This window comes from Tamandua tetradactyla, chromosome 17 (genome assembly GCF_023851605.1).
Source record: "Tamandua tetradactyla isolate mTamTet1 chromosome 17, mTamTet1.pri, whole genome shotgun sequence".
Lineage (NCBI taxonomy): Eukaryota > Metazoa > Chordata > Mammalia > Pilosa > Myrmecophagidae > Tamandua > Tamandua tetradactyla.
Genome location: NC_135343.1, coordinates 61,155,146 through 61,168,785, shown reverse-complemented (window position 1 = coordinate 61,168,785; position 13,640 = coordinate 61,155,146). Strand labels below are relative to the sequence as shown.

At 39.7% G+C, this 13,640-nt stretch overlaps 1 protein-coding gene across 9 annotated transcripts in view; it reads right to left on the bottom strand.

Annotated features, from left to right (window-relative positions):
- Positions 1–13,179, bottom strand: part of IMMT (inner membrane mitochondrial protein) — a 42,210-nt gene extending 29,031 nt beyond the window's left edge. For 6 of the 9 annotated variants that reach the window (XM_077134847.1, XM_077134850.1, XM_077134848.1 and 3 more), the window contains exons 1-3: positions 12,908–13,160; positions 6,864–6,937; positions 5,860–6,049 (exon numbers count right to left, since the gene is read on the bottom strand). In XM_077134847.1, coding sequence (XP_076990962.1) covers positions 5,860–6,049; positions 6,864–6,937; positions 12,908–12,952 — 309 coding nt within the window. In that variant the 5' untranslated portion in view covers positions 12,953–13,160. Of the gene's footprint in view, positions 1–5,859; positions 6,050–6,863; positions 6,938–12,450; positions 12,592–12,907 lie in introns of those variants that run through there. The other 3 variants (XM_077134857.1, XM_077134853.1, XM_077134854.1) reach the window with 3 other exon arrangements.
- Positions 13,180–13,640: the final 461 nt, after the last annotated feature.

Sequence of the window (13,640 nt, the reverse complement as noted above, 5' to 3'; positions counted from 1 at the left end):
AAAGTTATCAATACTTAACAACATGTTTTATTAGCCATACTAAAAGAAGCCATCATTACTTAAAAATTATAGTCCAAAAGGCTAGACCATTTTTTAGTAGTAACAAAGGCTTCTCTTAGAATAACTAATGAAATACATGACATTTGACCTGCCCTCTAAACACCATTCCTTTTAGATATACAACACTAAGAAAGCTTTTATTTTCTTCCTAAATTAAAATATGGTGTCTTCTGAATACATTCAGTGAGAAATTAATGTTTTTTAGAGGTTCTGAGTAAAAATGAAAACAAGTTTTTTGTTTCTTTAATCTCTAAGATTCATACACCTGGACTAATCAAGATAAATGATCCAACAGTGAATAATGACCTCTTTTCTCCTTTCCAAACACTGCCTGCCTTAAGTTTAAGTCACTGTTTATTAACAGAACAGCAAGAAGATGTGCCAGAGAAAATTAATGATAATAAGAACATTTTTATTTAGCCTTCCAGGCCAAGATGGTGGCTTAGCAATGTGTGCGTTTTAGTTCGTCCTCCAGAACAACTAGTAAATAACCAGAAACAATACAGAACAGCTCCTGGGGCCACATCAGTGACCGGACACACAGCGTACCCCAGTCTGGACCAGCTGGACCGGCTGCGAGCTCCCCCAGAACTGTGAGTTCCCCAAGCTGCGGCGGCCGGCGCCCCTTCCCCACAGCTGCTTCCCAGAGCGGGAAGGAAAGATACTTTACCAGCAGCAGGTGCTGAGTCCAACCAAATGCCAATTGTGGAATTAATTAACAAATTCTGACTACTAAAAATAAGCCCCCAGCTCAGGTGAACCTGGTCAAAGCGGAGGTTGCTCATTTTTACCCCGGCGCCAAGGGGGGAGGGCTGACGGAAAGAGGGGAAAAAGAGAAGGAAACAGAGGTTTTTATGGCTGTGTTTCTACAGAGGCTTAACTGCCTTTGGATACAGCGGCAGGGCTCCTCAGGCTGCAACTGCCCAGGCATAGGTAGAAACAAACTCGTTTTGAGGGCTTGTCTGGAACCTGTGCCTTCCCCAGGGAGGGGGTGAAGCCCAACTCAGGTGGAATCCCTCTCTCAAGGAATTCAGACACCAGGGCTTGGTAATTTGAAGCCATTAAAACCAGCCTACAACCTCTCCTCTGTCTCCACCGCGCCCCCAGACTAAGTTAAAGGTACCGCATCATCTTATGCTGGTGGGACCTGCAGGCAGACAAGCACCACATACTGGGCAGGATAAGAACAGAGCCCTGACAGAAAAGTCTGTCAACCTGCTGGGTCTCACCCTCAGGGAAAACCGATGCAGGTGAATCTTTCCTCCTCATAGGAGGCCAGTTTGGTCTGGGAAAATCCAGCTGGGGTCTATAATACCTATGTAGACCCTCCTCAGGGTGGGGGGAAAAAGGCACCATACAAGCAGGGCAAGAAACAAGAAAACAAGAACTGAAAAATTCTCCTCTGTTAAACAAAACCTAAGCTAGAGGTCCAGAAAAAGCTGAACTGAATGTCAAAGAACAGAGAGAAAAGAATATTTTTATTTACCACCTATGTTGTCTCACTTTTTAGCAGAATTTATCAACGAGACTAAATGTCCCTAAGACAACTACTCGAAAAGAAATTGTTACAAACTTTGTCTAGAAACTAGAAATATATCCATTTCCCTTTTTAAAAATATGTATTATTTTTTAAATCATGAGATATTTGCTCACTCCAACAACCAAAATAATACCAAGATATAGTAATGATTTTAATTTGCATCTTCACCACTCCTTTCTCTGCTATCTGCAACGGGAGCCAATTCTAAAAGACTGAAATCTATCCTTCCACCCCTTCCACAAGCTCATAAGCATACATAACTTATCATCTTTAAACAGACCAAAATAAAGTCACATTATACAAATAGGTATGTAACTTGCTTTTATTATTTAACAACATCTGATGAATATTCTTTCAGGTCATGCAATTCATTTTAGTTGCATGATATCCTAATGGTTCCTATTTTGTTTTGCCAGTACAAACAACAGAGCAATAAACATCCTTGTCCATACAACTGGAAAGTACCAGAGTGTGATTTCTGTAGGACAGTTTCTCAGAAGAGGAACTACTAGGTCACAGGAGTTTTAAACAGATATATATATATTCACACACCATAAAAACCATCCAAAGTAAACAATCACTGGCTCACAGCATCATCACAAAGTTGTGCATACAAGCCCATGATCCATTTTAGTTATATATTTTTAACAAATATTAACAGGTCACTTTCTGACAACCTTCTAGCAATTTATATTCTCACAATGTGTGTGTACAAATACATACATACATACATACACACCTGTCTATCATATTTCCAGACTCAGATGTTGTGCTCCTCTAATCTGTAGTAGTGCACCAACATCTTCTTGTTTTATTAAAGTAGGATTATAAATTTAATCCTAGAAATGCAAGTGTCCTCTGACCCCTACCAAAACCCCAACTATTCTTTTTCAAAATGTTCTTGACTATTCTTGTACATCATTTATTCTTCAATATGAACTTTAAAATCATCTGGTTCCTCACTTCACTCCCTCCAGAAATATCCATTTGACTTCTTAGTACATTTGAGTGTATGCGTGTGTATGTATCATAAATATGTTATTTCTCTCAAATATATGTATATAGATATATATATTTCTCTCTCTCAAAAAGGCATTTTGATGATATTAAGTCCCATTCTGGAACATAGCATTTGTCTCCACTTAGGCAGATCTTATTCCACATCCAAAAAAAAAGATGTTAGTTTATTTTCTCTCAATACTGTCTACACCTAAATAACAGTGTTGACACTAACGGAGTCACCAAGATATAAAATCCATAGTTTTTCTGAAAGCAACAAGTTGATAACAATGCACAGTAGTTCAGAATGCTGAAGTGAATGGTAAAAAAACACACAGTGGGCCACGGTGGCTCAGCAGGCAGGAATGCTTGCCTGCGATGCCAGAGGACCCGGGTTCGGTTCCCGGTGCCTGCCCATGTAGAAAAAAAAAAAAAAAAAACCACACAGTACTATTGTAATTCAGAGCCGAGAAAAATCACTTTGGTCTGTATAGTGAAAGAAGTATGCCTTGAAAAGAATTTTATTGGATAGAAGAAAGTCATTCTGGGTAGAAAACCACCGTGGGGAAAGATGTGCAGAATGGAAGGGATCTATGTTTAGTTCTTTCCTTTGTGCCTAGTATGTAATTATCACATAAGACACTTTGTCAATAAATAAATAAATTGGAAAGCACAAGGCATGTTTGGAAGGGAAACTGGAGTGAAGCTAAGAATGTATGTGCAGGACCATTCAGAGACAAGGCTGGGCAAATAAATAAGATGCAGACGGCCATGGGCTTTGAATGCCAACTTAAGAATGGGCAAAGATCACAAACCATAGAAATAAAGGACTTAATGGCTAGTTCCTAGGCTTCACTTTTGTTATTCAACGTGAAACAATCTCTAAAGTCTCTCCATTTTTCACCTTCTGTGGTTTTCTATCTTTTCAATAACAGGAAATGTGTGAGCATTCCTGGCAAGTGTTATCATGAAAATATAGAAGTATGATAGTGCTCACTTTACAAGATTGTCACTTTACAAGTGGCACTATGGACCTCTTGTAAAGATCTGTCAGGAAGAGAGATCTGGAGGGTGAGAGGGTGAGACTAGCAGGAAGAAGGCAAAGGCTCGTTTGTGGGGATAGCAACAGGTCTAATTCAGAAGCTAATTGTGATACGAAATGATAAAAGTCAAAATAGAGTGGCAATAGTTGTAAAGCAAGAAAAAGGACAAATATTTGAAAGTAAAAAAGATAGGATAGCTAAGAAAAGATGGACAACTGTGTAATGAATCAAAGAATTCTAACCCAGCTACCTAAGAGTCTGGTGATATCTTTAACTCAAAAAGGCAAGTCAGGAAGAGTGTTATTTTTGAGGTGGGGCAGTATGAGCTGAGCTATCCAAGTGGAAAAGTGAAGCAGGATAGCTATAGTGGACTGAGGAAAGGCCAAGGCTAGTGTGCTGTTTCAACTGATGTATGGACCCTAGAAAAGTCATGTTTTTTTTTTTTACTTTTTTATTTTTTTTTGCATGGGCAGGAACCAGGAATCGAACCCGGGTCTCTGGCATGGCAGGTGAGAACTCTGCCTGCTGAGCCGCTGTGGCCCACTTGAAAAGCCATGTTTTAATCCTAATCCCATTTTGTAAAGGCAGCTGTTTCTTCTAATCCCTATTTCGTATTGTATCTTTGAAACTGTAATTAGATAATCTCCCTGGAGATGTGATTTAATCAAGAGTGGTTGTTAAACTGGATTAGGTAGAGGCATGTCTCCACTCATTTGGGTGGGTCTTGATAAGTTTCTGAAGTCCTACAAAAGAGGAAACATTTTGGAGAAGGAGATTCAGAGGGAGAGGAGAGCAGAATGACACAGCAGAAGCAGAGTCCACGAGCCAGCGACCTTTGGAGATGAAGAAGGAAAATGCCTCCTGCAGAGCTTCATGAAATAGGAAGCCAGGAGAAGAAGCTAGCAGATGATGCTGTGTTCACCATGTGCCCTTCCAGACGAGAGAGGAACCCTGACCGTGTTCACCATGTGCCTTTCCAGATGAGAGAGAAACTCCGACTGTTCGCCACGTGCCTTTCAACTTGAGAGAGAAACCCTGAACTTCATCCCCCTTCTTGAACCAAGGTATCTTTCCCTGGATGCCTTAGATGCCTTAAAACAGTTTTATAAACTTGTTTTAATTGGGACATTTTCTCAGCCTTAGAACTATTAACTAGCAAATTATTAAATTCCCCTTGTTAAAAGCCATTCTGTCTGGTATATCACATTCTGGCAGCTAGCAGCAAATAAGAACAGCAACAGAGATCAAAAAGTCATCCACAAAGAATGACAATGGAGGCCATGCAAGTGAGCAAAGAACACTGCTCTCAGCTTTTCAGCCTGACTCCACGCTCTTAGAGCTATTTCCAGCTAGTTTTTCCCTGAGTTTTTGTAGCTTAACACAGACCCAGGATTTTAAAAGGAATCCCAGGATTCTGCCTTTCAACTACTGCAGCCACAAAACTGTCTACCTAATTCAGCACAGACATCTATTTTAAGGTTATTAATCTAAGATACTGGACATTAGGTACTGGAAAATAGAAGTCTACCCAGTTTCTAAGAAAGAATTGGTCAGCCATGTCCAGTCTTGCAACATATAGAAATTCTCCATACCAACTCAGCCAAAACTCCATGCTTTCTTTTGTAAATGTTTTTCAGGCAACTTTGTTTGAATGAAGAAATATTTACAACTAGTTAAAAAAAAAAACCTTGTGAGGGGGAAGAAAGCAAACCTCTACAGAAAGGGCACAAAGTTCGTTTACTATAAGAAATTCCTGTCAACCAATCAGTATGAAGATGAAAATTCTATGACTGTCTTGTGGTCTAAAAGGAGCCAATATTACCTGTAACATGTGGGGTCTGCATCAGGACTGTTCTACATTCACAGTTTTAGTGCTTTAAGTTAGAGCAGGGAAGATGTAAAGGTGTGACCTGAGCATAGACTCCTCAGGTCACCGGGCAACCAGTGTCACCTTCACCTGAGCAGCCTCCTCCTTTTACTCTCATGTACACCAAATTACCTTCCATGTAGCCTGTCCTAGATTAGTGTACTTACAGGACTCCACAGGGATAAAACTCCACCTATACAGATTAATATGAGTTCAATTTAAAAAGAACTGAGAAACATATATCTGGCAAGTTTTACTGAATTGCACATATAAATTATCTTCTAGATGACAAAAACTTGTTATTAAAATTACTCTGTATGAGAAATTAAAATATTGTTTAAAACTCTTACCGGCTTCTTTGGCAATGGAACATTATAAGGTGCAGAACCAAGAACCATCTCAAAGAGTCTGTCTGAATAAGGTATAGTTTTCTCCACACTTTCCCGGAAATGGGAATCCCATTTGGCATACAGGATAGTGCCACCAATACCTCCACCAATAAATAAAAGACCAGCTCCAGCAATTTTGCCAGCAGTCAGCCTAAGTGAAAAAAATAAAAAACACATCTCTATTTCTTGGCTTTCCTACATCTACCCTTTCCTCGGCCAACCTATGTCTTATTCTAACATTGCTTCTCAACCAGTTGATTCATAGACTGCAGCAGCCAATTTTATCCCCAAAGTTGCACATCACCTTTTCTATTTGCTTGTTTTTTTTTGCATGGGCAGGCATAGGGAACTGAACCCAGGTCTCCAGCAACTTATTTCTTTTTAACATGTCTGCAGTAGAAAATAGTAACATTTTTTTATGGATAACTAACATTAAAAACAAACAAACAGTACTATCTAGGACAGAAAGAATGAAGCAATCTATCCTTTAATACTTAAAATTGAAGATGTTCACAAATATGAAATCTCCTTTGAACCCAAAAAGAATAATCACTAACTTTGAAAGCCCCACTCCCTTAAATATTTATAAAAATACAAAACAAATCCTGTACAAAAATAAGATAAAATATCAAATAGAAATAACATTTTTTTAAGATACGTTATGCTGAGATCTGGATAAAAATCTATTTGCTATAGAATGAAAGACAGCATGTGGGGGAAGGAGGAATCTGCCTTGGATGCCATTCAATTATCAAAGAAACAAAAGGAGCATCACAATAAATTTTCAACTACAAATAATGCTCCAAAAGGTATACTAAAGACATTATAACAGCAAAGTTTCATTATAAGTACCTATTAAATAAAAGGCTTTAAGCAGCTATTCCTATACTCAAGGAGCCTCCCAACCCAACATACATATATCCAGCACACCTAAAACCCTTGTTACAATAAGACCTACTACATACCCGGAACTGCCTGAAGTAGAGTATCTACGGCATGGTCGCAAAGGACGGAGAACCAACTTCGCACAAAGACAATTCTAAAGAAAAAGACAACATCACAATCAATATATTTAAAGGAACCTGGGAAGCTCTGGGGGTTGTTCAAAACTCAGAAACACTATTAATATAGATGTCTTTTTTAAACAAAAAATTACTTTCAGAAATTAATTTACTGCAAAATATTTATACTCTTAAAATACAGACAGTATGCTGTTTCCTGGCCCTCAAGGCTCATATAACATTACTTTTACAATTGTAAAAAAAGGATTATCAATCAGTGGCTGAGAGAGTTCAAATAGACTTGAGAAGATACTTTGGAGGTCACTCTTACGCAAGCTTCAGTTAGACACTGTCATCTATCATAACTTGCCAAACCCCAACCAAAATCATTCCTGACAATCTTAAAGAAAACCTAGAACAGTATATAAGATTCTATAAAGGTTCCATGCACTAGGATAACTCTCCAGAAATACAGAACCTCCAGATAGGTCCCTGGGCCAAATAAGTTCCAAAATGCAGAGGGGCCAACCTCTCCAGAACATCAACCAGTTCCATCCCCCATCCCATATTACTGACAGCCCCTTCCAACATGAAAAAGTTAGAATGGGCATAGCCCAAATACCCCTAAGGAGTGGGAGAAAGACCAAAGGTGATGGTGGAGTTATACAGAGAAGGTAGTGTTTAACAAAACAGTATGAGTGCTGAATCATTATATTGGTATTTCTTTTAATCTCCAGTACCTTAGAGCAGCTAGAAAAAGCTAAAATTGTGGAATTGTAACCCATACCAAACTCTGAAATCTGTTCTATAACTGCTTGTTGCGATGTACTTTGAAATTTATTGCTTTTTTGTATATATGTTGCATTTCACAATAAGAAAAAGTTTAGAAGAAAAAGGATTATCAGAATCAGTCAGCACTTTAAAGGGTTAGGAATGTTATTTACTTCTTGGACACAACCTGGATTTGCCAAATGATTTGATTGGCAAGTAAAAATAAAACAGCATAAAATATCTATCTTTACTTTATAAATTTAATTCAGACATCTGAAAAATCACCACAAAGTCTAACTAAAAAAAGTGCATTAAAGGATATATACATATCCACTCAGGAAAGAGATTCACCTTCTACTTAATTTATCCATAAAACCAATCAAGTTTCCCATCTCTAAGCTAGCCATGTAACTGATCAATTCCCAGAAAGGCTCATCTAATTCAAGTTAATTCTTGCTTTATCCTAATGTATCATTAAACTAAAAACTAACAGTGTTTTAAATAAAAAATTTTAAACTAACGCTGTAAATGCTCAAGTATTCTTATCTCCACATAAATGATCTATCTTTACAAAAAAACACATGATCTGGGAAACGCTTTGATATTTGTTTTCATCAAAGTAAAGCACTTAACCAAACGTTTCTTAACATTTTGTGGATTCCTTAAAGTAAATAAATAAGCACCTAAATACTACAGGGGAAGGTTTGTTTGTTTTCAGTTATTCGCTTCTAATTTATAGCCTTTTCAGACTGTTGCTATGCTTCATACCTAATTCTGATCAATAATTTAACTGGAATCTCACAGCTCTCCCTTCTTTCCTTAATAGTCCATTCACATTTTTGTTACTAATTTTTTTATTATGGTAAAACATATATAACACAGTATTTGCCATTTTAAGTATACAGTTCAGCAGCATTAATTACACTCAAAAGACTATGTAACTATCACCATTATTGATCTTGAAAATTTTTCATCAGCCCAAAAAGAAACTATGTACTCATTAAGCGATAATTCTCCCCCTTATTCCCACTCTCTAGTCCCTGGCAACCTCTAATCTATTTTATTTTATGTGGTAAAGTACACACAACACACACATCTACCATTTTTAAATGTACGGTTCAGTAGCATTAAGTATACTCATGATGTTGTGCAACCATGACCACTATTTCCAGAACTTTTCATCACCCCAACAGAAACTCTGTACCCACAAAACGTTAACTCCCCCTTCTGTTCTCGACCCCCCACTCACAGCTCCTGGAAACTTCCAATCTATTTTGCCTACTTTAGATACTTCACATAAGTGAAACTGTACAATACTTGTTTTTTGTGACTGGCCTTTTCATTCAGCATACTGTCTTAAAGTTTATTCATGCTGTAGCATGTATCAGAACTCTATCCCTTTGTATCGTTAATATTACACTGTTTTTAAATTCCACATTTTGCTTATCCATTCATCTGTCCATAAACATTTTGAGTTGTTTCCCTTTTTATCTACTGTGAACAATGCTGCTAAGAATATCAGCATACAAGTATCTGAGTCCATTTCCAATTTGGGGGGTAAATACCTAGGAGTGGAAAGGTTGGGTCATATGGTAGTTCTACGTTTAACTTTTTGAGGAGTTGCCAAAGTGTTTTCCACAATGGCTGCACCAATTTATATTCCCACCAGCAATGTACAAAGGTACAAATTTTTCCACATCCTTGTCTACACTTATATTCCTTTTTTTTATTAGTAGCCATTGCAGTATCTGTTTTATTATGGTTTTTAAAAATATTTTTATTGATAAAACATATAAACATACAAACACTCTTAACACACAAACATTTCATACATAGTACACCATCAATGGCTCACAATATCATTGCATAGTTGTGCATTCATCACCATGATCATTTTTTTAACATTTGCATCAATCCAGAAAAATAAATAAAAACGAAACTCATACATATCATACCTCTTACCCCTCTGTCTCATTGACCACTAGTACTTCCATTTACCCAATTTAACCTTTGTCCCCTCATTATCTGTTTATTTTTATCCATATTTTTTACTCTTCTGTCCATACCTTAGATAAAAGGAGCATCAGACATGTCTCTCACAATCACAAAGACACACTATAAAAGCTAGATCACTATACAATCATCTTCAAGAACCAAGGTTACTGGAATACAGCTCTACAGTCTCAGGTACTTCCTTCCGGCAGTCTATAGCTTGGGAAGATTAAATTAGACTGAAAATTCGGGTTCTCCTAATTCAAAGCCTCTACTCCTGAAGTAAAGCTCACTTCAGAAAAGCTGGACCTGGTGATATTAGAATGGGCCTGAGAAAAAGATGGAAGTCTGGGAAATAAACTGAAGAAGGCTCAGGTGCAGAGTTCTGAAGCACACTCGGGAAAAGAGAACACCTCATTCCTGCTGAATATCCATATGCAGGGAATGTGAGGATGATGAGCATACACAAAGAATAAAGTAGATTCTATGAGACGTTCCAAAGCTATGGGGGAAAGGAGGTAACATTCACTTATGGAGAATAAGAAAAATTGATGGAACACATTCATTCTTTCATCCAAGCATGCCACAAGCATTTATTGAGCACCTACTTGGAGCCAAGTACTGTAATACCTATTCTAGGTACTGGAAATACAGCAGTGAACAAGATGGACACAGTCCCTTTGAGGTCCCTTTGAGGTCCCTTTGAGGAGCTTACAATTTAATGGGGGAAACATGCAACAAATATACATTATAACTTTAGGTAGTAGTAAGAGCTACAAAGTAAAAGAAAGGTAAGAACAGAGTGATACAAGAAGGACTGAGTGGTAACAAAGTCTGTTGAAGAAATAATAGGAAGGAAAGCCTCTCTGAGAAGGTTGAGAAAAATAAGCTGAATGAAGAGAGCAAGCTAAGCACAGCTGTGTAGGTAGACTTCCCAGCAAAAGAAACAACAAATGAAAAGACAGGCATGTGCTAGAGATATCAGTGGTATAGTGTGAGGAAGAGTAGAAAAGATATGCAAGAAGCCAGATCACGAAGGGCCAGGTGGGCGTGATCAGGTGTTTAGAATTTATTCTGAGTGTGAAGAGATGTGAAGGGCAGGTATGATCTATATGCTTTTTAAAAGCCTTTACTAACCACTATGTAATAAACTGACAGTAGAAAGCAAGATAAAAAGTAGGAAACATTTTAAATTATGGGATGAAAAGGATTTTAACAAGTGGAATATTCTGGGTAAAGCCGGAAAATTAAAACAAGAATTCAGAAATTTGAGTATAAAGCTCAAAAGAGAACAGAAGAGTGTCATCTGATTAGGGGTTAAAGTTCTGAGAACTGATATAACTCCAAGTATGAGAGTATATAAAGATAAGCAATGAGACTCAGTAAAAGAAACACAGAAAAGAGATGAAGGGTAAAATGGGCCCCAAAACGTTGTGTGAGAGAAGCCAAGAGTTTTATAAAGCAACAATATCAAATGCTGCAGAATGACGGAGGTGAGTGTGAGAATAAACCAACGCATTTTACAAGTTAACAATTTGAAGGTTAGAAGTTTTAACTGAGAGCTTCAGGGTTCACTTTAAAGTTTTAATCACTTTTCTTATTTCCTAATTGGGATCCCAATAAGCAGAAAGTATTTTGATAAAAGTAACAAAAGGAAAAAGTAATTTTGGAGTTTAGGTAAGACAGTCTAGATCAATGACAGCCAAGATGTAAACAGAGAGCAAAATGAGAAAAGGTGTGCCATAACTAGGGCTTTGTGGCAAAAAGAAAAAAAAAGGGTGGGGGGCAGATTTTGCAGATGCAATACAGGTTACTAATAAACTGACTTTAAGTTAATCAATTAGGATGTTATCCAACTGAGCCCGAACTAATCACATAAGCTCTTTAAATTAGGGTCTGAGGTAAGAATCAGGAAAAGAGAGATTCTAAAGTCAGAGAGACAAGTTACTATTGGCCTGGAAGAAAGCAAACATCCATGTTATAAACTCCCTATGGGAGTTTCAAAGCAGGAATTGTCAGCAGCCTCTGACAATAGTTGCAGGGAAACAGGAGTCAATCTTACAGCTGCAAGGAACTGAATTTTGCCAACAAACTTAATAAACTTGCAAGAGGATACTCAGCTCTAAACAAGAACATACCACAGCTAACACTTTAACTGCAGCCACGTATGGACCCTGAGCTGAGACCCCAGCTCAGTCAGTCACGCCCAAACTTTTAATCTACAGAAATTGTACGAAAAACATGGGCATTGTTTTGAGCTGTTAATTTATTAAGCAACAACTGAAAATTAATACAGCCACACTTTCACACAGAAAAGGCTGCTTCTCTTTTCCACGGCAACAAATGCAGAAAGACACAAACCTGGAGGGAAGCAAAAACAAAAATCAAAGTTTGACTTTTATGTCCTCTCTCTCCGTAGGCCTACAGATTTTGTTCAATTACTGCAACACATCTCACTGAACTACCAATCCGCAGTAAACTCTGAACAATGGAAATAGCCCTACTTTAAAAAAAAAAAAAAGTAATGTTAGTAAGTTACTTTGATTACTCATGAAAACTTAAAGTGGTTTGGTGTCTAGGCTCCTTGAACGTCGGTCAAAGTTATGTCAGCACCTGGAGACACAGGCTAACCTTAGACCTCAAATCAAGGTCATGACTCCCATCCTTTCTCCATTAACAGGAGTTTGGGCTCCAAAAGCTAGACTCTTTCAACTCTGCTTAGAGTAAGAATAGCTCCCAGGTATTCTCTGTTGGGAAAGAAGGGCAGTCCCTCCCGGGTAATTACAACCTTGAGCCCAGCAGTTGTAGGCACCTGCTCACTGCGGCAGCACCCAGGATGGGCCACCGCAAGTGCTGCTGGGAACGGTAGTCCAGCCCTCCGACCTTCACCTAGCCGCGCGCGTCCAACCCGCGACGGCGAGCCATAGCCGGGATTGGGTCGTGACTGGGCCGACACGGGGTTGATTGGACCGCACAGCCCGAAGCCCCGCCTAGCCCTGTGCCCGCCTCCCCGCCACTTAGCCACACCGCCGGCTTCAACGATAACCCTCGGGTCTCCAGTCACCCCAGTCGGTGGACTCCCGAATTCACTGCCGCACCAGCCCCTCCCGAAATGCTCGCTAGGAGGGCGGCCCTTAGACGCGCGTCGAGCCGGGGCCTACGCAGCGCCAAAGCCACCCCAACTTTCCGTTAGCGGCCCCGAGTCATTCGCCTCCGGGGCTCTCTCCCAGAGCCCCTGTATTCACCTGGGCGGCGGCGGTCACGCCGGACAATTGACAGACCCGCAGCATCTCGTTGGCCGGGTGAACAGCGCGGCTGGAGTACTAGACAGCTATCGGGGCGGTGCGCCTAAGGGAAGGCGTGTGGGCAACAGGGCGGCGTGCGTGCGTACGTCCGGCGCCCCTCCGCGCCGCAGTCACCGGAAGACCGACCAACGTCCCTGCGCACACGCAGCTCCATGCCCCGCCCCTTGCCGATAGAATGGGCTAACTCGGAAGCGGGGCTGTAGAGGAGATTACGAGTCGGAGACGATTGGTGGAAGGAGGCGGAAAGGGCGACTTTTGTTTCCGGGTTACGTGCGGCTCCAGCTCTGTAGCCCCTCGCTGAATACGGATAGGTCTGACACTGCAGAGAATTAAAGCAAGGAAGCTCAGCGGTGTTTGTCAGCTGAATATTTCGTAGAAACGAATCGGTTTGGCCAGACTTACTTAAACAATGCTTTTGTCTCGGTTTGCGTATGTTTCGCTTGACAGCCCTTCAGGGATTTACCCTGACTGCAGGAGATGGGTGAACTGGATGGACTGTTGTGCAGAACGTATTGTTCACGTTATCTAGTGTCAGGGCAGGGGTAATAATCTGTATGGTCGGACTCCACAGCTTCTACTCCTTCTAGATTGAGCCTCTCACCGGTTTCTCCATCAAGTTTTAATTTCAAGAGGGTGATTTTGACCGGGTCTGTGGAGTAGATTAGAAGATAAG